Here is a 25,521-nt window from a genome sequence, read left to right on the forward strand (position 1 = left end):
TGTGTTGTTGTGGTCGGTCTTGCACACAACTGTATTAAATTAGACTTTGGCTTCTTGTTGCACTAGGGAGGTCCAGGGTGCAGGTTGTGCAATTCACAGTAGGTAGTTCAAAGATAATAATAAAAATAATAATAATAATCCACATTTGTAAAGCGCACAATCACCCTAAAGGGTCTCAAAGCGCTGGGGGCCGTCGGGAGATTAAGTAAAATATTGCCCAGAGTCACATTGTGCTGGGCTAATCTGCCGCCGGTGCCAGGGATCTCAACCGCGATCTCCAGATTCCAGAGTCAGTCGCCCTAGCCGCGGCGCCACACCTCTTCCCCATTCTACTGAACTGTTGATGTGTTGTTTTCAAGTGGTGGGTGTCCCCAAAGAAAAGATGTTGCCATCACTTCCTAATTAGTGAAAATGTGTTCAATGTGTCCACGCAAGGGCTTCTAGTCCTTCATGAGTAGAATAATTGTCTCTTTTCCAGGATGGGGCTGCTGAGATGATGGATGTGGAAGGTGGTTTTGTGCTTCAGAGTCAGTGTCAAGTATCCATATACCAGTGTGTCTGCCAACCGACTGGAGTAGTTCCTCATTCCACTGCGTCTCTTCAGAGTTCCCTTACTAGTCCCAACCAGTGACCCTACTAGGACAGCCCTCCCATCTAATAGTCACATACAAGCATGAGTCAGGCTCAAGTTTAGCTTTAAGTTTCTCCCCACACGACAAATGTACTCTAAATTCATTCTTCTCAGTTCTTACTCTCTGGTTGTGTAGTGGACAGAAGATGGCCTTTTCCTCACTCCTTCAGAATAAATCAATTGGTCCAACCACACTCCTGTGGTGAGGACTATGATAGTTAATATAGCCAAAGGCTGCCGAACAGGATGGGCCCGGGCCACATCTCCGTCTTTGCACCTGCCAAGCTTTGCCCTGTAGTGCAAAGGCATTGGTGCAAGTTCAGTTTTAGCTGCTACTGTTTCCTTGGGTGGCAAGTAGGTGGTAAACTGTGCCCAAGCCATAATAGGTAGTTTCAGCCCCCATCAGATCAATAGAAGATGCAGTCTCGTTTGGGCCAGGGCGTTCACAGCAGACGTAACGCCGTTTGGGCCAACAGCAGCTGCAGCTTTCATTAGGCTAATGCGATCAGCACTACAGATGGAACCCCAACTGGACCAATTCCACATGCACTTGAGGCAGCTGCCGCAAGCTACCAGTTGTGAGAGACTAGGTAGACCCTCTGGAAGGCGGGTCGCTTCTAGCTCACTCTCATATAGTTCCGTCTCTCTGGATGTACATGGGACATGCTGGGCCTTTCCCTCCTCCTGAACAGGCTTTGCTCCTGCAGGGACAGGCAGACCCATTCCCTTTCCTAGCAGGAATGGAAACGCAGTGGTTGAAGCCTTGTAAGTTTGAAATAAAGCTACAACCATGCCTTGAAGTGCTCCAATCTGTGAAAAATATATCAACCGTGATAATGAGAGAAGCCATGCATCAGTGTCTCAAAGAGGGAGAAAAATTAAACTAAAATCACTAATAATGGTGGTTCCAAGATATACCCACTAAAAAAGGGGTTCAGACAATCTGCATCATGTGGTAACCAAATGTTCTTCTTTCCTGGATGCCATGCACTTCCATGCAGCATAGAAGTAGAAATGAAGGCCAGGGATATACCTGAAATTGGGGAAATGTACTTTTGGAGACTCACGCTTGCATCTCTACTAAGGATGCTTTTACCTCACTTGTTAGTTGAGCACAGGTAGGCATTTCAAAGAGGCAAGCATTCCACTTCGCTGCAATATTCCCCACTTACCAGTTACTGATTTCTAAATTTGGTCAGATGAGTGAATTATGCATTTGGAGTGGGGTATCCAGCCTTCCTCCAGTTCTACAAAATGACCTATTTTCTATTTATTTCCCCAATTTCATCATTGAATACTGCAAATTGTTATGTAGCGTAAGGCACAAAGAGCAATACTGATTTGTTGTTTGCTACCAAATTAGAAAGCTGGTACGAATGTATAGTTTTTCATTGCACATGGTGTGTAGCCGCTACATTGAAGAGCAAGGGGATAGAACTTGCAGGCAAATTTGCCACATTAAAGAAGCTTCATATGCATATCTAAGAACAACACCTTAAGGGTTCAATTAGGCTACAGACCACCGATACCCTTCCAGAAAGAGCTCAATGGATCTGTTAAAAATCCCTTTAACATTGATCTCAAGAGAGAAGTAGGAAGGTATGTGTGGAAACACAAAGAAACACTTCTTACATAACCTTGTTGTAAGTTTTTCAACACAAAGGTATAAAGGTGGGGAGCGCATGACTTGAGAAGATTGTTAAGGTGAAATGATGGAGAGAGTTTATATAAGGACAGCATTCACCCAACACCTGTAATTGCCATGAACACCCTGTCACCCACGGGCCTGAATCAGAAAACCTTTTCTATTCATAGTGTGTCTTATTCCAGGCTTAAAAGTGAATTATTCAGAGATAAAGTTTTTGTGATTTCCACTCAGTAAGCAAGTTTCAAGCATCGAAATCCATGAGTAAATCAAACCTATGCCGGAAGTGACACACAATTATTCATTGAAAAAGCTTTGTGAATCACTACACTTATTTCCTTTAGTAGTGTCTCATATTTCTTGGGATGTAATGAATCAGGGTTGTGGAATTTAATAAAATATCTACTAGTCCATTGGGCAGGTTGCTTCGCAAATCTACTTGTCATGTAAATAAATCCACTTGTCCCTTTTGTGCCAAGTAGTGCAGCGACAAATTATGGTGCAATCTCATTATATAAAAGCTCAGATATTAGCTTTTCTGTTTATGCCAGGGATCATACTATAGTAGGCTTTGAATTCTAGCAATGTCCTTATTTTGCCACCTTTCCGCAGTTCTACATACTGGAGATGGAGTTAGCATTGAGCAATAGTTCCAGGACTGGAATAGCCCTTTTGATTCTGTGCAAACCTACTAAATTGCATGTTTTAGGGGTTTTCGCCAGCTGTTCTCTAATCTTTTTCCATACTGAGAAGGGTTGGAAATTTACTCCTGACAATGGCAGAAATAAAACCTCTTCCAGGGTTAAGAAAAAAGTGGTTGGAGGGCAAGTGAACTTGTAAACGCTCAACCGAGTTTCACATGAGCAAATCTACACCTGCAAGTTTTGCTTGTGCTAAAAAGCAGTTCAGAAATATTTTTTAGGGGTACGATTTCCCGGCCTACTTCTGTAAATTCTTCTGAATTCATAAAAGCCGTAAATCTGCACTAATGCAAGGACATATACCATGAGTGCAATCTAGTGACTTTCATTAAGAATTGGGCCTCTAATTAGGTCTGGAGTTAACCAAGACCTTTAGGTTTTAGAAAAATTCTCTCTCTCTCTCTCGATCTATCTATTCATCCATCGACTGGCTGGATGGAAAGCAACTAAGGCCAGTGTATTCCACAACTGACATAGAAAGCTTTGCGACTCAGGCCTGGAATATCAGGGGTAATTCTTATTTTTATTCTTACAACAAAAATCTTTCTCAATCAGGTCGGGGAGTAAACCATTCAATCACTGAGCAAGGTGGCTCAGGAGGCACACAAAGCAGAGGATAAAGAAGTGGAGTGACAGCTAAATTTTAAAGAGCCCATCATCACAAGTGGCAAACAAATGAAATCTTATTGAAAACAAAATATATAATGATCATTTGCTCAAAAAAGCAGAAAGGGTTTGATGTCTTTGACCCTCAGTCTAAAAAAACAGTGAACTCAATTTTACCTTGGCATACATATAGTCTACAAAGTTCCTTGACTTTGCACATTGTCTAGACCTGGACCAATTTCAGAAATTAAGTGAATGGTATTAAGATGTTAGCCAGCATGCAGGGCCATAACATGTCAAAATATATGACTACAGTGATGGAGTTCTAGCATTAAGGCAGAAATGTAAGCTATAAAAGAGTAGGTGAGCTAAGTCAATGCTTTGAAAAGGAAGAACATTGTGGAAACGATGCAAGCAGCTCAACAGGTTCCATTACCTTTTTAATTATTTTGAATCCCTATTTTCAAAACAGTTAAACACAAGCTCCACATAAATCTACAGATAATAAACATCAAATGTGTGTTTGTACATGGTGTTTCTAATCTACAGCCTCAACATAGCCAAAAGGCAGATGAACAGATGAGGTGGCTTGCATGTATGTCACAGATAGGGCTAGGAGGCAACCATTCAGGTCAGACGTGCATAAAATGATGCAAACACACTTAATAACGCATGCTTACTGAAAGATAGCAATGAGAATCATACAGAGAAGCTGCCCTCTTCCAGGAAGCCCTGAAGATTAAGATGCAGTCTAATACTGAATAGTATGGCACACACCAATCTAGTGTTTGATGAGGGGGTACTTACTAGATGGTAAGGACCATGACCCTACCCTACCCTCTCTGTCTGCCTAGGTAAGTGCGGGTATCAGAGGCCCATGCGGCACGAAATTCCACCCCAGTAGGAACCTTTAACACAGACATCCTAAAACACAGTAATAATCCAAATAGGTCACCTAGTTTGCAGCTCATTTCTGTTTTAAATAATAGAATTCTGATCTTTAATTTTTGAAGACATTTTCTGCACTTTAATTCCCCAGTCCATTTGAGACTCTAGCAATGCCTATACACAATACCATTTATAAACCAATTTAAAAACTAAAATGATTAACTTCTATGTGAATACGCCCATTAGACTTGCAGTCCGAAAAGATATTTCTGCACATTTGTTTTCATAGTCTAACACCACTCTGCACTCTTAAAGGCTTTTATAATCTAAAACGGATGTGAATAACTTCGACTGATAACTGCAAACAGCTAATTCGACGTGAATTCCTGTAACTTTTTACTCTGTGCGAATTAAACTATGCTTCTGGTATGTCTTTACTAGGGATATATATCTCTTACAACGCATGCTTTTACCACGCATGCTGTTACCGTGCAAGTATTACAACGAAAACCTTTACAACGCATTACACTTGGGGATGCTGGATAGTGAATAGTTTAATTTACTATTCCAACTTCAGTCCCCGTGGACACTAGGGAAGGTGTTGGATAGTAAATTAAAACTATTCCTTATCTTAGAGCGCCCCCCAGTGTAATGCGTTGTAATGGTTTTCGTTGTAATACATGCGTTGTAACAGCACTGCATGGTAAAAGTTGCGTTGTAAAGGTTGCATACCCTTTGTGGAATTTGACAAAAAAACTCCCTTTTTCGCATGGTGTCCCATCATGCACCCTATTCACCCTAAACATCGACCAGGCAAGCCGATTCTCCTACTTAAAGCGCAAATCCTGTTATACCCCCTCGTGCCTGCTCTTTTCCTCATAATACTGGCATATGCAAAGAATAAGGACCAGCTACCATGTATCCTACGGGTTTCCGTCCCGTTCGATATTTTCCTTTAGACCAGAACTGAGTCAGTCAGATGGTTGACTCGAAAACCCCCCCTCCCTAAGTCTGTCACCGAACGAGCAGCTCTCACTCGTCAATGATCTCCCAGTTTGCGAGGACAGCCATGGGTTGGGTTAACAACCAAGGGAAAACCTAATCAAGCACACAAGACAGCCACAAAGAAGAATAGTTTACTACAGCCCATTCTCCTTCTTCCCAGCTGCACACACATACCATTGTGAGACATCACCGCCCTTGTGAAAGAAGTAAAGAACGCACAATGCCTCGTCCTCTTTACCTTTCCGACAGAAATGACCCTGTAACAATGCCTCGATTCTCTGTCCTCAGACACTAGCAACTCTGTAACTTGTCACCACAATCACCCAGATGCAATATGTTTGTCTATGTGTAAATGCTATTCAGGTTATTCTTTAAACGAGAACAAGCATGCTATGTCTTCCGTATGATTACATCATGAATGATTGAATCAAGTCTAAGGGAACTCCTTCTTTTTGATTGTACTCGTACTGTATATAAGTGCTGTTATGTTCCAAGTAAAGCAGACTACTCCTGAACCCGCTTGGTGAAGGAGCTCTCCCTTAACTCGAGTTCTGGAATAAAACCCTTTCAACTCGAAGACCACGGACTCTGCTCCTCATTTTATGCATTACCATTCTCTTGGGTAATTATAGAAATTCCGAACGGCGTAAATAATTAGTTTTTTTATTTACCACATTAATTGGCGCCTGAACAGGAACGCTCCCTCTTCCCTACGCGCCGGCGATGTAAGTCGGGTCCTTGTCCCTTCCATACTTTCGACGGACTTCAAGTGCACAACAGCGGGGTGTTCCCGCTAACTCCCTCGAGACGAGGAGGAGGCAGACTGCAACTGATCATCCACACGAGGCGGTGAAGAAGATAGCGGAGCGTCCCAACCCAGAGCCCGACCAGTGAGAGCGCAGAGTCCGAGGTCTTTGGAGCTCCGAATTCCTGCGCAAGCGTCAAGAATCCGATGACCAGGTCTTCAAGTTTTGCTTCTTGGTGAGTACCACTGGGATAGTATAAAGACGGGTTCCATTTTTGGAAAACGGTAAAGACGAGTCTCATTCGTGAGACCCGGTAAGGTTACACTATACACTAGTGTATAAAGCGTTTGTTTTGTTTTTGTATATTCCAAGTCTTTTAAAACCGTAATTTGTGGAGTTTAAGAATGCCTCTGTTTTCCAAATTACGTACAATAGGCACCAAAAAGAATCTGTTAGAGAAACCAGTTAAAGTCCCGCCTAGAGATACGCCTGGATATTTCATGTACAACAAACATGGATTGAGTGCCATATTATTTTTAGACCTTTGGGTAGACTATACCGAGAAATTAGAAATGGTGTATAGGTGGCCTGCCACAGGTACATGGGATATAGAATGCATTATGAGAGTGGAGGAAGAGTTATGGAAAAGAAAGGCAAGGCCCTCACAGACAGAAGCCATTGAGTTATGGCGTAAGGAAGCGCATAGGAGGGCCCAGAAAGAACTAGGGAAAGTCGAGAAAAGTAAGAGAATGTCGGAGCAGGCTAAAGAAAAGCAATTACAGGAAGAAGGTGAGAAAGTCCTAGCTGAACAGGTAGAGAGAGAGAAGCGCCCTTGTTACTGGTATTTATCCCGTTTTGTCGGAAGAAATTGTAGAAGAACACCCCAAGTCCCCAGTAAAAGTAATTCCCACTGCTCCCGAAAATTTCCTCCCTGCCTATCTGTCCGAACCACCCCCCGCTTATGTAAACATGCCTAGAACACGCCCGTCTACACGTGCTCCTGAACTAGTAGCCGGTGGTTCTACCTCTGATTTAGGAGTGTCCGGGAACGGGGCTGAGGATAAAGACGATGTCCCGCCTCTTGAGTGTCCTTACGACCCCGAACCCGGTAGTGGCCCAATGACCACGATATCAGAGAGATTAAGACTAGCCCTGGGTCAACTCCAAAAAGGTCCCTGATATAATGAAGCATTTGGATAGAGTTTACGAATTCATACGGACAGGTGAAGGTCCGGATACTCTGGTCCAAGTCATGAAAAACAGAAAAGTTCCCATCAGAGGACTGCTCCTGCGGTTCATCATAAATTGCCTGATCCGGGAACTAGACCCGGGTAATGGAAGCGTAGACTCTGAGTTAATAGACCTTAGTGATCAGATACACAGAGGAGCACACGATCTGGGACATCAGATCGACAAAATAACTAAAAGACTGGTTAAGAAAATTGTCACTATTCACTCTGAGAAAGTCCCACAGGAAGACGACTCGGAGGGAGATGAGGGTCCGACACTAGATAGAATGAATTTCCTGGGTGTAGCGCGTCATTGTCCTGGCCCCAAATGGCGAACCCCGCGAATGTCGCAGAAAATTAAAAGATTAGATCCTTCTTCGGAAGATCTTTTTCAGTCCACGGAAAGAGCCCTAGATGAATGGATGGACAATGAGCCTCCCCTTACTCAACAAGAAAAAGAATTGGCCCGGTCTGCCACCCATTGGATATCACAGCACCGGGTATACGGCCCAGATATAGTAGCGCAAATGTTTTTGGCTCTTCCCCGAGCAGAACAACGGCTAGCAGGTATTTATATGGTCCAACACCTGGCTACCTTATACGAGAATAACTCCCACCGACCAGACAAGCTATACAAATTGTTACAGGAAGTAGTGACAGATAGATGGAGGTCTCGGGGACCGGAATTGATCAACACCATTCTGGACCTGCGCCTCCGTTTCCTCCAACTTACCTTAGCCTCATCAGATCATGAACCTTACAGTATAGGTCAATATCCTTTACGAGAAGTCCACCCCATACCCCAGCCAGATGGTACACTACAACGAATACATGTGTACACTCCCCTAACCAAGTTAGAAATATTGGAAATGAAAAAGATGGTGCCCTCTCACGAGAAAGATCCCGGAGGATTCCATAGAGAGTTGAAAGATATCCTCCAAATGGGTAGTTTTACATATCCAGATATAATAATACTCAAGGTAATTCTACCTACCGGCATATTTGACAAACTGAAGGAAAAGGACTGGGAGGTGGGTGGTAAAAAGATTACGTGGGCTGCCCTAGAACAAGAAGAGACAGACAGAAAACCAGGTGAAGGTCTAGGTGAACGCGTAAAAGAGCTGCCCAGTCTCCTCATACAGGTCTTGCCTCTGTTATTGACAACGAAAACAGCCATTTCTGCCTGTAAACAAAAGCCAGACGAGGATACGGGTGATTACTACACCAGATTTGAGAAATGTTTCTCTATAAATAGTGGACTCGCACATAGTAGCGAGGCATATCCTCGTCTTTTTGTGTCCAAATTGGTGGACAACGCCTTACCCCCCATCAGAAATAGAGTGTTAAAAATTGAGAGTACCTGACAAGCAAATAGTCCTTCACAAATGTTACAAATGCTACAGTACCACCACAACAGAATAAGGGTAGGCAACTCACACAAGAACGATTTCGACAATTTAACAGCCAAAGTCACAGAAAGAAGTTTGTGCATTCATTGGTCTCACTTCATATTGCAGACAATGGATCCCTCAGTATGCCCACATAGTCAAGCCACTCATACAGTTAACCACAGTGGAAGCAGCCACTCATACAACTCTCCCTTGGACATCAGAACACTCCCAAGCATTTGAAGCTCTGAAACTATCTCTGTGTCAAGCACCAGTTTTGGCCACCCCGAACTACAGCAAGCATTTTACCCTGTTCGTGACAGAACGTGACGGAACAGCACTAGCCGTCCTCACACAAGACCAAGCAGGAAGAAACAGACCCTGTGCTTATTTTTCTAGCACATTGGACCCCGTAGCACAAGCTTTGCCTGCATGCCTGAAATCTGTTGCGGCTACAGCCCTGGCCATAAGACAAAGTGACTCAATAGTGTTAGGACATCCCCTGATAGTACAAGTACCACATGCTGTGGAAGTCCTTCTGAACAGAACACAGACACAACACCTGACTGTAGCAAGACTGACAGGATACGAACTAACGCTTCTTCAGCCACACATAGAGATCAGACGATGTAATGTATTGAATCCCGCTACCCTTTTGCCCTCAAGCTTAGATGACACGACACAACATGACTGTGTGGAGATGATCGATGTAGTGACAAAACCAAGACAAGACCTAACAGATGTTGCACTCCCAGATCCTGATGTAACACTTTATGTGGATGGATCGTGCATGAGGACAAGTGCTGGAGAGTTAGTGGCAGCCTATGCAGTAACAACGGACTGTAAAGTTATAGAGACCCAAAGAATTGACATCCTGTCAGCCCAAGCAGCAGAACTCATCGCTCTGACACAGGCCTGCATATGGGCAAAGCAATTGAAAGTGAACATCTATACAGATTCCCAATACGCATTCGGTGTAAATCACAATTTTGGAGTGTTATGGCGAGAAAGAGGTTTTCTTACCTCACATGGGGCCAAGATACAACATGGTCCCCTGATTCAAGCCCTACTAGAAGCCATACACCTACCTACAGCCATAGCTATACTGAAGTGCAAAGCACATACCAAAGCTACAGACACCATATCCAAAGGAAATGACTTCGCGGACCGGACTGCTAAACAGACAGCCCAGAGTCCAGCGAACACAACAGACTCTCAGGTACCAACACAGACTGTCACTATGATAGTGAGGGACCCCTTGAAAGATGTACTAGACATACAGACACATGCCACCACAGATGAAATAAAGAAATGGACTGAACAAGGAGGGGTCCAGACTGATCAGGGTTGGATGACCAAAGACCGAACAGTATGGTTTCTCCCTGATTCCATGGTGCAAGTCATAATTGACACGGTCCATAGCCCCGCTCACCTAGGCGAGAAAGGTATGCTGGACAGTTTACGGAATATCTGGTTTAACAAACATCTAAGAGCTGCAGCCAAACAAAAGGTAAAAACGTGCATGATATGTTGCCAATTTAATCCTGGTAAAGGAGTACCAGTAGAACAGGGTGGATTCCAGCCTCCTGATCATCCTTTCGAAGTCCTCCAAATGGATTATATCCAGATGGACAGGTGCAGAGGGTACAAATATGTACTAGTGGTAGTGTGTACACTGACACGATGGACTGAAGCATACCCCGTCCCAGACTATGGTGCCCAGACAACCGCTAAGCAATTAGTGAGAGAATTCTTCCCCAGGTATGGGTTACCAAGGGTCGTCTATTCAGACAATGGACAGCCCTTCTCCTCCAAACTAATGGAGGCTGTTTCTCTACTATTGGGATATTCCTGGAGATTTCATTGTGTCCGACACCCACAAGCAGCCGGCCTGGTCGAGCGGCACAACCAGACCTTGAAAACAAAACTAGCCAAAAGTATGTGCAGAAAAAGGGATAGACTGGGTCACTGCCCTCCCGGTCGCTCTCTTTTACAAGCGGATGGTGGCACATTCCCGGACGGGACTGTCCCCTTTCGAAATAACATTCGGGAGACCTCCTAACATCTGGGGTGTCCCTTCTCCTAGGAAACTGACTGACATTGATTCTAATATGTTGACAGATTACCTGGCTTCCTTGATGTCTGCACTCCAATCTTGTCGTTCGCAGGTTACAGCAGCATTTCCAGACCACACCACGCCTGGAGAACATACCATCAGGCCAGGCGACTGGATCCTAGTGCGGAACTTCGATCGTACCAGCCCCCTGGAGAAGAGGTGGACAGCTCCCAAGCTGGTCCTCCTGACCACAAGGACGGCCGTCAAAGTAGAAGGACGCAAAGGATGGCTCCACGCTAGCCACTGTCGGAAATTTTTTGGACCTACACCTACAGACACTGTGCCCTGTTCAACGGCTATAAACGCCCCGGATATAATTTCACCACTTCCAGAACTCACTCCTCAACAGGAATACCGATCGCGGCTGCGATCTCATCAAAAACAGACTAAAGACATTACGCCTGATCGTAACGCACCAGTGGCTAATTAAGCCCAGGAACAAGCTCTTGGTGAAGCGGCTGCTGGGAGACGTTTTGATCTCGTGTCCAGAGACATTTTGATATTAAATCCATAGACATTATGAGGAGAAATGACGCGATGTGCCAATGGAAAAAAGACTAATTATGTAAAATTACTGCATAGCAGGTTCTCGATTTTTCTATTTACAATGTTACTTGTTTGCTGTGTAGCAGCCTGTCTGGGATGGATCTTATGTACAGTTTTCCTTCCGCATCCTTCCACACTTGTAAAGAATACCACTATGCATTCCCATGTTGATCTTCCCCCACACCTCGAGGACAGAAGAAAGGAATTTATAAATAATACATTCATTTCCACTCTCCATAAACACCAACTCATAGTCAACAAGACAAACTGTTGGGTTTGTGGCTTGATGCCACATTCCGTACATAAGGGAATGCCCTTTTTCTCCCTCCCGTTTGGTTATTCAGGGTCCGCCTATGCCTTAGCCATGATATTCTCTGCCTCAGTCAGAAACATTCCCCCGACCAAATTGAAAAACGAGAGTAATTGGAACGAAGTAAAGACTAAAATAGTAAAGGCTGTTTCCAAAATGGTGGATCTCACTGTGACCTGGGGGAGGGCTGAAGATCACGAAAATATTAGTTACTCTCAGTTCCATGACATTGCTTCCTTCAGGGAAATGTTTTCCGTCGATCAAAGACGGACAGATCAAGGAGGTTGGGTAGTACCACAAAACGGCCGGTTTTGCATAAGGGGGAAAGGAAAAGGGGAAGTAATGGGGAACAGCGAGTGTGATAGGACATACACACTGCCCGCTTCCGATTTTCCGACCATAGTAACTGCCCCAAACACTTATTTCATTTGTGGACCCCATGCGCGCACTTGGTTGCCTCAAGGCTAGTCTGGAAAGTGCTACATCGCATTCCTTTTACCACCGACTTACACAGCCCCTGCCAATTACCACCTGATTGACCCTCTGACCCAAGTTAGAAGACAACGAAGGGGGGTCATAGATGCAGAAGATACTGCAGGACAAGAAGCTGGAGACTTCTTTAAAGGTTTCCTCCCTTTCTGGGGACCTATGGCAAATAGTCGCCACATCCGGCAACTAACCCGTGTAGTCCAGGCCGCCATAGATGAAACAACTGGCGCCTTAAATAACATTACAGCTGAAGTAGCTGCAGATAGACTCATGACACTGCAGCACCGTATAGTTTTAGATGTCCTGTTAGCTGACCGTGGTGGTGTGTGTAAGGTAATAGGGTCCAGTTGTTGTGTGTTTATTCCAGACAACGCCCCATCAGTTTATTCTGCTATCTCCCGCCTCCATGTACTATCTGACAAATTGTATATGGACACTGGCACATGGTCCCTGACCGGCTGGTTGTGGGATCTCCTGTCCACCTGGGGGTGGAAGGCACTAACAGTCCTGGGCCTCGTTTTTGCCACTATCTTCACCTGTTGCCTCTGTGTCCAGTGTGGCCACGGCCTTTGTGGACTGTGTGCCACTTCCTGTACTCCTCGTCCACGAAACAGAGGAAAGAGAAATGAAATGATCATGTTACAGGAACAAGTATACGACCTGATGAATAGAGAAATTGATTAAGAATTTCTCTAAATAGGGTTTCTATGGGACAAGGAGGGAATGTGGAATTTGACTAAAAAACTCCCTTTTTCGCCTGGTGTCCCATCATGCACCCTATCCACCCTAAACATCGACCAGGCAAGCCGATTCTCCTACTTCAAGCGCAAATCCTGTTATACCCCCTCTTGCCTGCTCTTTTCCTCATAATACTGGCACATGCAAAGAATAATTACCAGCTACCATGTATCCTACGGGTTTCCGTCCCGTTCGATATTTTCCTTTAGACCAGAACGGAGTCAGTCAGATGGTTGACTCGAAAACCCCCCCTCCCTAAGTCTGTCACCGAACGAGCAGCTCTCACTCGTCAATGATCTCCCAGTTTGCGAGGACAGCCATGGGTTGGGTTAACAACCAAGGGAAAACCTAATCAAGCACACGAGACAGCCACGAAGAAGAATAGTTTACTACAGCCCTTTCTCCTTCTTCCCAGCTGCACACACATACCATTGTGAGACATCACCACCCTTGTGTAAGAAGTAAAGAACGCACAATGCCTCGTCCTCTTTACCTTTCCGACAGAAATGACCCTGTAACAATGCCTCGATTCTCTGTCCTCAGACACTAGCAACTCTGTAACTTGTCACCACAATCACCCCGATGCAATATGTTTGTCTATGTGTAAATGCTATTCAGGTTATTCTTTAAACGAGAACAAGCATGCTATGTCTTCCGTATGATTACATCATGAATGATTGAATCATGTCTAAGGGAACTCCTTCTTTTTGATTGTACTCGTACTGTATATAAGTGCTGTTATGTTCCAAGTAAAGCAGACTACTCCTGAATCCGCTTGGTGAAGGAGCTCTCCCTTAACTCGAGTTCTGGAATAAAACCCTTTCAACTCGAAGACCACGGACTCTGCTCCTCATTTTATGCATTACCATTCTCTTGGGTAATTATAGAAATTCCGAACGGCGTAAATAATTCGTTTTTTTATTTACCACACCTTTACCAGTCTTTTTTTCTATGGTGCTTTACTACTTTTTGAGTGACTCTTTATTAGGCTTGAAACACTTTTCCGAAAATGTGCAAAGAATTGTAAAGATTTGCTCTTAGTTACCATTTTTCCAGATATAGTATATTTTTCTACCACTGTCACCCTCAAGCCAAACAAACCAAATTCCCTCAATGAAAACATACTGGAGGAAACAACAAGTCGTGAATTCGGACAGTGGCAACGCACTTTGACATAGCTAAAGCTGGAGGCGGCTATTCTTAGGTCCTTCAAGACCAGCTGTTACTACTTTGTTGAAGTATGAATGTAGAGATGGTAGACTATTCAACAGGTTCAGAAATAGGGTATTGTAAAGGGGAAAAGGAGGAAACACCAACTCTGTTTAGGTATTCTACAATGTCTCCATATTCAATATCGTAAGCCCTCTATAGCACTTATAACTGGCAGTGATTAAAGTTATTACGACACACAATGTGTACACATTTGGTTAAAGGTAAGGAAAAGGAGGGATACAATGAAATTATTGACTTGCGCTATAAAATCACATTTAACTCAGTTACATTTTCAACAAAAGGATTATTTCAGCAACAAAAATAGAAAACAAAAACAGAAAATGTTACCTCCTTCCCATCTTTAGATTTCACCCGTTCCAAATCCCCTAATCGAATTTTGATCAGGTGCCCTGTTATTTCAGTCATACGTCGCTGGTCTGTAACGGTAAAGCAAGAAAAGTCAAGTTCTGAAATATCCTTCGGAGAACATAGGGATATCCTGCTGCACACTATTAATCAACACTTGTTACAGATGCTGGTCTTTACTCATGTGTATAGGCAGAAACAATACATATCTGAATAGACCCCCTCCTTAGAAGCACAATCTGCAACTAGTAAAGCACAACACACTGCTCACGACCGACACATACAACTCCTAGCAGTACTCTATGCACAATCCAGCCACGATCAGGCTTCCCAAAACCTGCACTAAACAGAGCCAAGCATATTTCTTGCTGGGCCATCATCAAATCACATCTATGACCTTTAAGAGTAGGACCTACAGACAGGCACAACCCAATCTCAATCCTGCATTCACATTATCAGTCCTCTCACTATTATGTTTCAATTATCTAGTTAGCTGGCATCGCCATCTTATCCATCTGCTGTGCTACTTTGTTACATTCATACTACAATTAATTTGAAACGCTTTATCAGTAGCCATCAAAATACCACCACATATCGGTGACACCAGCCGAGATCAGGAAACACCAACCAACACCCTTCTAAGGCGCATATATGCCTTCCAACTGAGATAAAAGCACTTTGGGTCCTCAGTAGTGGCAACGACGTAGTACATAAATGTCAATGAAGTCAGATCCTGCTATGAAAGTCTATTTCATTGGATGCATCAATTTAAGATTCTGAGAGAGAAAACTAAATATAACGAGAAATTGCATTTCACTGTAATATTAGATTGCAACTGCCAATTCAAGTCCGTATCCTGACTAAGGTAGACGAGTTAAAGAGTTTATCTATAGTGGTAAAAAGTAATGTCTTCAATTCAGGAAACACTATGTTTGCACAAAAACCTTACAGATGAAGGCAAAGCCTCTTAGAAACAAGGATCAAGAACACAGATTCAATTTTTCTTTTATTTTACAATCAAATTATTTGCCAATCGAAGAATCTGAAGAACCAACAATTTAGTTGAGCAAATGGAACAGTATTTCCTAAGCATAGATCTTAGAAACACATGTTTTGTAACATGAATAGCATGATGAGCAATGCACACAGCTATTAAGATAAACCTGGTCTTGAGAAGTAGAAGCGTTGTTGCACATTAATTCTGAGCTTTGACCAACGATCTTACTGGAGCATAAAAATTACATGAATATCTAGCAGGGCAGTTTTTAGCAATGCAGATATTGAAAACATTGCCATAGTCCAGGAAGGTGGCAATCTATGCTGTAACAGCACAGAGGTATCCCTCTGGAGTGAAGAAGGGTAGTTGTTTTCAATTGCCAGAGTTTGAAAAACACAAAGAAATGATGAGACGCAAACGAAAAACCCATGTTGTGCATAGCCTGAGCTGTGTAAGGGAACAACCTAGTTCCTTAGGCCAAAAGGCAAGGAGGGTCCAAAGACACAAAGGGCCTGATTTAGATCTTGGCGGATGGGTTACTCCAACAGATATCCTGTCCGCTGAAATATAAATCTCATAGGATATAAAGGTATTTCATACTTCAGCATACGGGATAGCCTTTACTGTTGTGACAGAGTAACCCATCTGTGAGATCTGAATCCGGCTCTTACACTGCTCTTATTAATGAAATTAATTTGAGCCCATCCATTTGCAAATCCCTTGCAGGCATTTGCAGAATCTCTTAGAATTCCTTACTAAAGTATCACGGTCTAGTTACAGATGTGAATGTCACCAGGCAGGATAGTATGTGCCAGGAATGGGACATCGATGTCACACACAGCAACCATGAATCACTTTCCCACAATGCCTAAGCAGATCCTTGGATAAAAATGGAAGTAGCCACTTCACTTGAAAGATATGGTTGCCTACAACACCTCGAGCAGATGAGTAATGCTGCGACTCCTGTGAACTGGAACCCAAAGATGAAGAGGTACAATGGAACATATATAACCTCAAGTGAAGGCAAGACATGAGTGATACTGTAGCTGTTGGGGAGCGGAGAGGCTTTTGATGAATGCTGGCGACAAAGCTGTTGAAGTTAGGGATGCCCCTACAGAATACATGGGAGTAGCCTACTGCAACAAAGCAGGTTAGGCTGAGAGGCAAGGAAACGTCCTGGAAGGGAGGAACAAGCAGGAGCCCAGTAATTTACAAGTAGGATATTGTAGCAAGGAGTTCCAGAGCCTCGGTCTATGAGGACATATGCAAAGTGTCTGCCTCGAGCGGCACTCGTAATTCTAAGTGCACCAAACTCTTGTTATCGCACAAGGACTACTGTTAGACTGAGTATGCATCTAGTTGAGACATACTTTCCTTCCTAAAGTAACAGACACTGATCCTCAGGAATGCGCGTTGAGGTTTCTAACAGTTTCCCCTCCTCTATGCAGAAATGCCGCAGAACGGTTTCCATCTTGGCCCCTTCACAATATTGCGGGTGGTCTACTACTTAATTTTTACCTTTTGGAGTATAATGGCTTCAGTAAATATATATGAAACACTGGATAAATTCTCCATCTCAAAAGCAGTACCAGTTTGACATCTACTAGATTTATTATCTTGATTATTTTAAATAGTCCAACAAAGGTTGTTTGAAATTTTCCTTGTATCTTAAGAAAAATTAAAGTCTTGTTGGATACCCTGACTGTCTAATATTTTGTGTTCATGTTTTGTCTTCCTCACCTTATAATTTTCCTATCTCTAATAATGTTGTTGAGAAATTTGATGATGGTAGGAATCATTTTGTATTTTTTGTATGGTTTATACTAATTTGTTGAGTGCATGTGCTAAGGATGGCAGTTGTGGTATTGGAATGAATCTAGAATGATAAGTTTAGGTACAACTCAAATATTGTTTTAGGGTCATGTTGAGTTGTGCGGCCTGCCCATACATTTAAGGATAGTATGCTGTTGCTAAAGTTGGATTATGTAACTGAATTCTTGTAAATTGAATTGATTTCCACGGGGTGTTATGATTTTCATGGGTATCCATGTAAACGATATGCCTTTGAAATTAACTGGCTTGCAAAGTCTATAGAAGTTGCCAGCTTTGTGCTAGCTGAGCAATATATCAATTTAGTGGTATAATTCATGGCTACTGTAATGGTGGTCATCTTTTAAAAAACGGAAAATCTGTGAAACCGTCGAATGATATTTGAGACCAAGGTTGCTATCGGACAGTTATTGATTGACCAATACTTTCTTATATGTCCAGTAGGGAAGTGAAAAAAATTGCCCTCCCGTTTTTCACCCAATCTGGAGTATCAGACTCTCCTTTTTGTCTTTAGTCATTTAGCTAGCTATGACTCAGACACTGAGAAGATAATAATCTAGTATGCAAGATTAACATTACTTGAATACCTGTAAAGCAATTCTTGAATGAGGGCTGGCAAAGAAGCATTGATTAAGACTTTGTCAAATAAATCAACAACTCGAGCTAGACCTTAGCTCTTGGAGGCTTAACCTGGGATTAACATTTTTTTAGCTCAAAGCATTGGCCTCGAAGCACTCCTGAAGGGTGGTAACCCACTAGCACTAATGCCAAAGAATGACATGGATGGCAGGCAACTCTTACTTTATCACAATCTCAAATTAGGTAAGTATTATTACAGTAGTTTTTAGATTACCTGGATTCTTTATACCCAAATTTACCACCCCACCGGGCTGCTCGGGGAGGGGGAGAGGAACGGTTGGGTTACGTGGCTCGTTATTTTTGATAAATTGCACCAGGGAGGTGGTGGTCCCCAGGGCTGCAGGGGGTCGCATGGGCCTCCCGAATTCATTTGATAACTAGGCCGGGGGAGGGGCGGTCCCCAGGGCTGTGGGTTGGGCCAGTGGGCTCACCTGCATGCATACTGTATATTGCTGCGAGAAGATGGCGGTCCCCGGGGCAGCAGGGACACTGTGCAGGCACCCTGCATTCTTTTAATCACTTTTCCCCAGGAAAGTGTCAGTCCCCGAGGTGCGGACAGGCTGTGCAAGCCCGCCTGCATGCATAATAAGAAGTGCCTCAGGAAGGTGGCGGTCCCCATGAGCCTTACTTCCAAATTTGGTGAAATTCCGCTCAGTAATTGAGGCTGTAGGCATGTTGGCAAGTCCTAATAGAATTAACATTGCAAATGCACCCTTTTTTAACCAAACTTTCTCAGCCCCTGCTTCACGAATAGCCCTGAAACTTTCAATGCGCAAGAAGATTCCCCGGAGCACTTTTTTGGAAAGCATAATAGACTGTATCAAAAGCACCACTTGGCAGTCATTTCCAGTCACAGGTCAACAAGGGTTAAAGTGATGACGGATTTTGAGCTGGGAGCTTGAAGAAAGTGTGTCTGAAAGTTATTAAGTAACCTTGTAGCTATTAATTGACTATTTGAGACGCTTAGCTAGGTAAAAGAAAAATCAGCAATAGCCCTGTAATTTGTCAAGGAGTCTGCCTTGGGGGTTCTTCCGCAATGGTGTAAGGACAGCTTTTTTCAAGCTCGCCCGGATCCACCCAAGATCAGTAAATTGTTAAAGATGCCCATTCTGGACAGACCTGGTTATGCAAACATGATTGTTTGCCCTTATGGTCTCAACTCCTTTTGTATTGAAGTTGGAGCTTTAATTGTGTGCAACTGAACTTTTTCTTCTGAATCTCTGCGTACATTGTGGATATGTTTTGCATAAAAATTCCATAGCATTACAGAAATGTTGCGAGACAGAAACACTATTTTCATAACATCAGACATTCTCAGTTCTTTCAAAACTTACCAATCTTTCATCTATGGGCATGGTGTTTTTTTCACATTTATGAACATGTTAGGGTTGCAACACTGTTATTGGTATTTTAAACGTTTGATTGGACCATAGATCTGCTTAAATTCTTTTTAATAGTAATGGCCTAGAGGGTAGTAATTTTCTAGAGAACCAGTACTTTTCATGATATTGTGAGAAATTACTCACAGCTGGAGGACATGATGGATATCAAGACTAGATGTTCCTCAAGTGCACCACTTGTCAAAGACTGGGTCAGCATAAGGACACTTTTCAGTGACTGAGTTCAGGTTTCCGGAGGGTCATTAGTTACAGGACTTTCTGTTTATGTTCAAGGTCCATAAATGAGAATGTGCTAAGCTTGATTGGGCAATGTAGGAAGGCTTATTTCAATCAATCTAGCTATCAGGGTGGTTGAGAACACCATAACATAATTTTACTTGCATAGAAAGTATGACTTTCATATTTAGCAACCTTACCAAACATAGAAAAACTACACAATTTATGTTCTTAAAATAATACTTATTACCATTATAAATACAACTTGCCTTCCTCTCTCTGTGCATCTTGATTATATCTCAGTGACCTGGAGGAATCCCACTTACTCTTCTGCGAGCTTACACTGTTGAAATTAAAAGAAAACACGATGTTGCTTATATGGTTTACTTTCAAAAGTAGAACATTTAGGTTTGAAAAGTGCACTTACGTGAATGGTGATGGATCTCGTGACGAGGCCTGCTGAAAGTAACAACAGAAAAGGTATTGCCAGTGACATTTTTAAAGGTGAATTACTTCTTTTCAAATGACCGACGAAAACACACTTCACAAAACTGATGGGGAAACGACTTAGAATCACCCTCATATCAACTTATTACCTTAGAAATTGTTTCAACCTTCACCCTTAAAAAACTTGGCCAAAGTTCTGGATCACTGCCAATATGTAAGCTTCGAAAACTCAGATGCACACACTATATTGGCAAAATCCTGAAGCGAACACCTCAATGCACACACACATGCCTTAAGGACCCCTCACACCCAACCACACAAAGGCCAAATGCTCCCATTATCAGCACGTCATGTCCTCAATTCATTCTCACCACTCAACTGCTTGCCACTCAATTAACACTTCTCCTCGCACACAATCCTTCTCTAGAGAAAATACTGCATTTTGCTTTTCTTCAAAGATCTCCGGTAGTAGGAGCCATCTTGCAAAAATATTATCAAGGCCTACTCTGCTTTATTACATCTTTTACACACCTCCTACCCATTCTGGCACACCTCTACCTTATATAACACATCTCAAAGTGACTTTGTTCCTATTCTGAGGTCTGCCAGTTGCTTGTGTCCTTCATCCAAACCTTTCAGTCATCATATTATCAATCAATATACATGTTATGCAGTTTTTAAATATGATAAAAGTAATAAAACACAAAGTTACATTTCATCATAATCCAGAAAAATCATAAAACATGCTCTGTATAATCGCAAGGAACACTATCTAACCGTGGCAAAAAGATTCAAATATAGAACACGCAGAAAAATGACGATATGTCTCTGTTAACCCACATCTGGGAAATGTCATATTATTAAAGATCCTGGTTTATGATCCTGTCCAACGTTTTTATTCAATACAGGCACCTACCCTCTGAGATTCAAAACTACAGTGGTCTTATCTCTACTTTAAAAAAGAGGAAAGCTGATGACTTTTCAGCCCTTTAAAACTACCCACTTAACTTTCTGCTTCAGTTATTGGCAAACCTTTTGAACAATTGTTCTTTATTTTTCTCACCACCTGCCTTCACTACTATCTTCTAAGACCCTCTTCAATTAGAAATCCAAATCTTGCCCTGTCTCCTCCAAAATCATAACCTGTGCCTATCATATTCATCTGTCTTTTCTTCTTAAACTTCTCAATCTCCCAAGCCACATTCGACACAGCATATCACCCCACTCCACCTTACTATTCATTCTAACCAACACCGAGATCACAGGCTCCAGTTTGAAATATTTTTCACCCTACTTCCAAATTGTTCCTGTTCGGTAAACTGGTGCTACTGGCTCTCCACTTCCTCAATTCTCGGTCTGCTTCTATTATCCCTCTACACTCCATTCCTTGGTAGCATTGTCAACTCCTTCAGCTTTTCCTATAATCTATATGCAGACGATACACAAATATTTATTTAAATAATTTGCCAGTTTTACTCCTCATCTCCATACATGGATCTTAAAGTTTCTCACAGCCAACCGATACTGGATGGCACTACAGTAACTCATGTTAATTCATCATTCAAAACAGAAATAATCTATTTTATTACAGCTGTACCTGTCTCTCTCATTCTTTTCCCCACAGGTATTCTAATCATGATATCTTCACCCAGAAACTATGGGGTGCACATCAAACCCTCAATGATCTTGAATTCTTTGATAACCAACACTGCCAGAGAAGCACTCAACTGCTGAACATAACAAATAAAAACACACAAAACATTTAATGTCATGCAGTCAAAAAAATCATCTCCTCACTCTTGTTTAGAAATCTTGAGGATTGTAATGGCCGGCTAGCTTCTGCTTCTACTCGTTTACCCACGCCCAGACAAGGTTCTTCACTTTCTGAGAAGGACTCCAAATAATTTTCCCAGACACACTACTACTTCTCAGAACCATAAAAGAGTCAATTGGTTGGCAGGTATAAAGAGCTCTTTACAAGCTACTTATTCTAGTCTTGAAATCCTTCAATGGCTCCTACACAAATTAATCATCGGAAACACTAAGCATATAGGTCTCTTTTCACAACTTCCAATCAGCACTAAAAACTTCCTAGCTACACCTAAACTTCCTCTTTCGACAGAATTATGTTCTACCTTCTACTTGCGTCATTCAAAATTTCTTTCAAGGACTCTTCCCCTTAAGAGAAGCTCACTAAATACATCAACTTCACATAATTTCTGTGTGAATATGTAATTGTTGAAAATCCACCATTCTTCTAACCTCATCATCTTCACTAGGCATCCACCCAACACTGCTACTGTCCTATGTTGTTCCACAATATCATCACAATGTAAAGTATTCATTGTGAAGATGTCCTGCTGCTGAAAATAAAGGCAAACAATACTGAAAGCAGCAGGCATTTACATACTAGTTACAAGCTACTTGAAGATTGTTTTTTTGTACATTAATGGCATTTCCCAGCCAAATCGGAATTACAAGTTCAGCAGGAAAATTGAAGGTTTGCAGCATGTCTGAAGACTAGTGTTTCTGGGGCTAAGAGGTAGGCAGCAGTGGTTGCAAACTGGCTCTTAGCCCCAGGCACCCACCAAACACCTGCATTCAGCGAGAGGTTAAGGCCTACATGCATTGCATCTGTGCCCTAGACGGTAGCATCCATTAGGCTCTCTAAACCATATGCAAAACTGGGCCAATGATCCAGAGGAGATTACCAGAGGGTAAAAGGAGAGATAACCTACTAGTTATTCAGAATAACCATAGGGTAACATATTAGACTACAATCCAAACATAGCAATGATGCAGAGTGTTACAGAGGAGCTGGAGGACTGGAGGGCATCTGCAGAGCCAGTGAAAGGCCACCACTCCCACTATTTGTAGGACAGGCCAAAAGCAAGAGCTGAGAAAGACCTGGTGTGAGAAAGTGGCTCTATATGTGCTGGATCAAAGTAAGGTGCAGTGTGTATAGAGTCCACAATCCCCAGAGGTATAAGAGAGGTTAAAGTCCGGGCTGACCTTACTCTCAAAAGTGGTAGCTTGGTCTAGCAGTAAGGCAGTACCAGAGGACAGTGTAAAGCATTTTTTGTACACATACAGTCAGCAAAAGGTTTCACACACTCAAGGACTGAACTCCAAGCCAATTGTTTTTATATCAAAATATATAGTTGTTTTATTTTTAGAACCAACAGGTATCAACATATACTTTTCTCAGTGAGGAGTAATCTCAGGTTATTGCTTTGCAGAAAGGCAATGACATTGTAAACACAATAGGTACAGGGGTTGCAATAGGCAACACAGTTCTACACACAATTTAGCATTGAGCTCAATGGGTTTTTCTACACAATTACAGTGGATTACATTGCAGATTACTTTTGTAAGTCGAAGACTGGATCCTAGATTCAGTCCTAGGGTCTAAGCGGGGAAACAGCTTAGTAAAAACATTTTGGTTATTGCAATGACTTTTAAGGAATAAAAGGGTATTTCAAAAGTTCACACTTCAAAACTTTTCGGTGAAAATCTGGCAATGTTATCCAATTGGAGAAAATTCAGGTTACAGGTAAAGTATGTTCTTGTTACTTTTGTAATCCAGTACTGGGCTCCTAGGTCCAGCACTGGGATCTCTACTTAGGACAGGTGAGTAATTACATTTCCGTAGTATGTGCGAATTTTAAAGAATATTTCAGGTTTTCAAACGTAGAACTTAGAAGAAATGTCATAGAAAAGCAGACAATGGATTTCTACGGAGAAAATACAGGTTTATGGTAAACCCGGTTCGGATTACTTTTGTGGTTCAGTACTGGGCTACAATGTACAGTACTGGCTTTTCTCCTGATCACAGGTGAGTACTTCGGAATTCGTTACTCGTCTGATTTTATAGGAATATTTTAAGTTTTTAAAACTTCACACTTAGAAGATTTTTCGAGTCAAACCAGTCAATGTTATCCAATGGAAGGTAAGTGAGTTACCGGTTTCCAGGTGAGTACTCGGCTGGTGAAGTTAAGGTTCTGGGCATAGACTCAGGGGTCCCCCAGGGTCAGGTAGGTACAGTTGGTTCACCCTCAGCGGCAGAGGGGAAGCCGGGTGCAGAGGTAGTCAGGCCCAATGTTAGCCAATGAGGGGCTGGGGCCTTCGGTTGGTGGATGCTGGCTCGTGGTCTTGTATCACTCGGGTACGGGTCGGGCTCGGCGGGTGCAGAGTGGGCAGGTCTTGAGCTTCCTGGCTGGCACCAGGGGTTGGTTGTTGAAGCAGAGCCTCTGCTTATGGGAGTCCCACTCTTTAAGAGAGTCAAGGCAGGCAGGTTCTCCGGTTGTCCCAAGGTTGCTGTCCGCAGGAGTCGCCGGGATTAAGCAGGAGCAGGTTCCAGGATCGACAGGCTGGTAGGACTGGGGCCAAGTCAGTGGGAGTCGTCCTGTTGTGAGCAGCTGGATGGCGGGTCGTCTTCTTCTTGATCTTCTTTCTTCTTTTCATATCGGAATCTAAAGACGGAAGGTTCAGGGAGCCCCTAAATACTCACTCCAGGGCAGGGACCAATAGGTCCCTGTCCTGGAGTGAGTACACCCCCTACCCTGCTCCTCTCGGGTGGGAGGGGGGCAGGAACCTAGCTGCGATTGTGCAGGGCTCCCCATCTTCAAGATGCGCGGTGCCCGGGGTCGTGCTTCACCTCGTCTCCCCCACCTGAGGGGTGGGTTGGCACAGGCTCGAACACCCCCTTCCTGACATAGGGTTTTCCGCTAGTCTTCCCGCCAGAGTGGGAGTCAGAACTGGTGGGGGCCAGTTGCTGGGTACAGCAAATGGTCTGGAGAAGCTCACAGAGGCGGCATGCCTTTAAAGCTTCCCCCTGCCCATCCTGGGGGAGGAGACCTAGCACCTCGACCAGGATGTGCATTGTTGCAGGCCCAGGAGAGCGAGGGGCTCTCCACCCAGGGGTCCAGCAACATGTCTGCTGTGTGGCAGCCTGGTCAGCCACTCAGTCCAGACGTCGATTGTAGGTTAGGTTTCAGGGGGCATCTCTAAGATGGCCTCTGGTGCATTTTACATTAAACCTCACACTGGCATCAGTGCGGGTTAAATGTGCTGAGGAGTTTGATACCAAACTTCTCAGTCTTCAGTGAAGCCATCATGGTGCTGTGGAGTTAGTAATGATGACCTCCCAGAACCATATACTTTTAAATGGCAGCACTGCACTTACAGTGCCCCGGAATTTCCCTGGGTACTGTAGGGACACAGGGCTCATGCACCTGTGCCCACACCACTGGCATAGGGCACCCAGCTAGAGGGGTGACTGATGTATGCCAGGGCAGTGGGGTTTGTGGGCATGGCACACAGGGATATGTGCCATGTCGACTCTCTGTTTAGTTCTGTGCTTAGACACTCAGCCTG

At 43.2% G+C, this 25,521-nt stretch overlaps 1 protein-coding gene across 2 annotated transcripts in view; it reads right to left on the reverse strand.

Moving 5' to 3' along the window:
* Positions 1 to 25,521, reverse strand: part of SANBR (SANT and BTB domain regulator of CSR) — a 216,202-nt gene that overhangs the window by 49,138 nt on the left and 141,543 nt on the right. For both annotated transcript variants that reach the window (XM_086927483.1, XM_086927482.1), the window contains exons 17-19: positions 20,126 to 20,157; positions 19,968 to 20,041; positions 14,599 to 14,687 (exon numbers count right to left, since the gene is read on the reverse strand). In XM_086927483.1, the coding sequence (XP_086783609.1) occupies positions 14,599 to 14,687; positions 19,968 to 20,041; positions 20,126 to 20,157 (195 nt within the window). The remainder of the gene's footprint in view (positions 1 to 14,598; positions 14,688 to 19,967; positions 20,042 to 20,125; positions 20,158 to 25,521) is intronic.

Source organism: Lissotriton vulgaris, chromosome 6 (assembly GCF_964263255.1).
Source record: "Lissotriton vulgaris chromosome 6, aLisVul1.2, whole genome shotgun sequence".
Lineage (NCBI taxonomy): Eukaryota > Metazoa > Chordata > Amphibia > Caudata > Salamandridae > Lissotriton > Lissotriton vulgaris.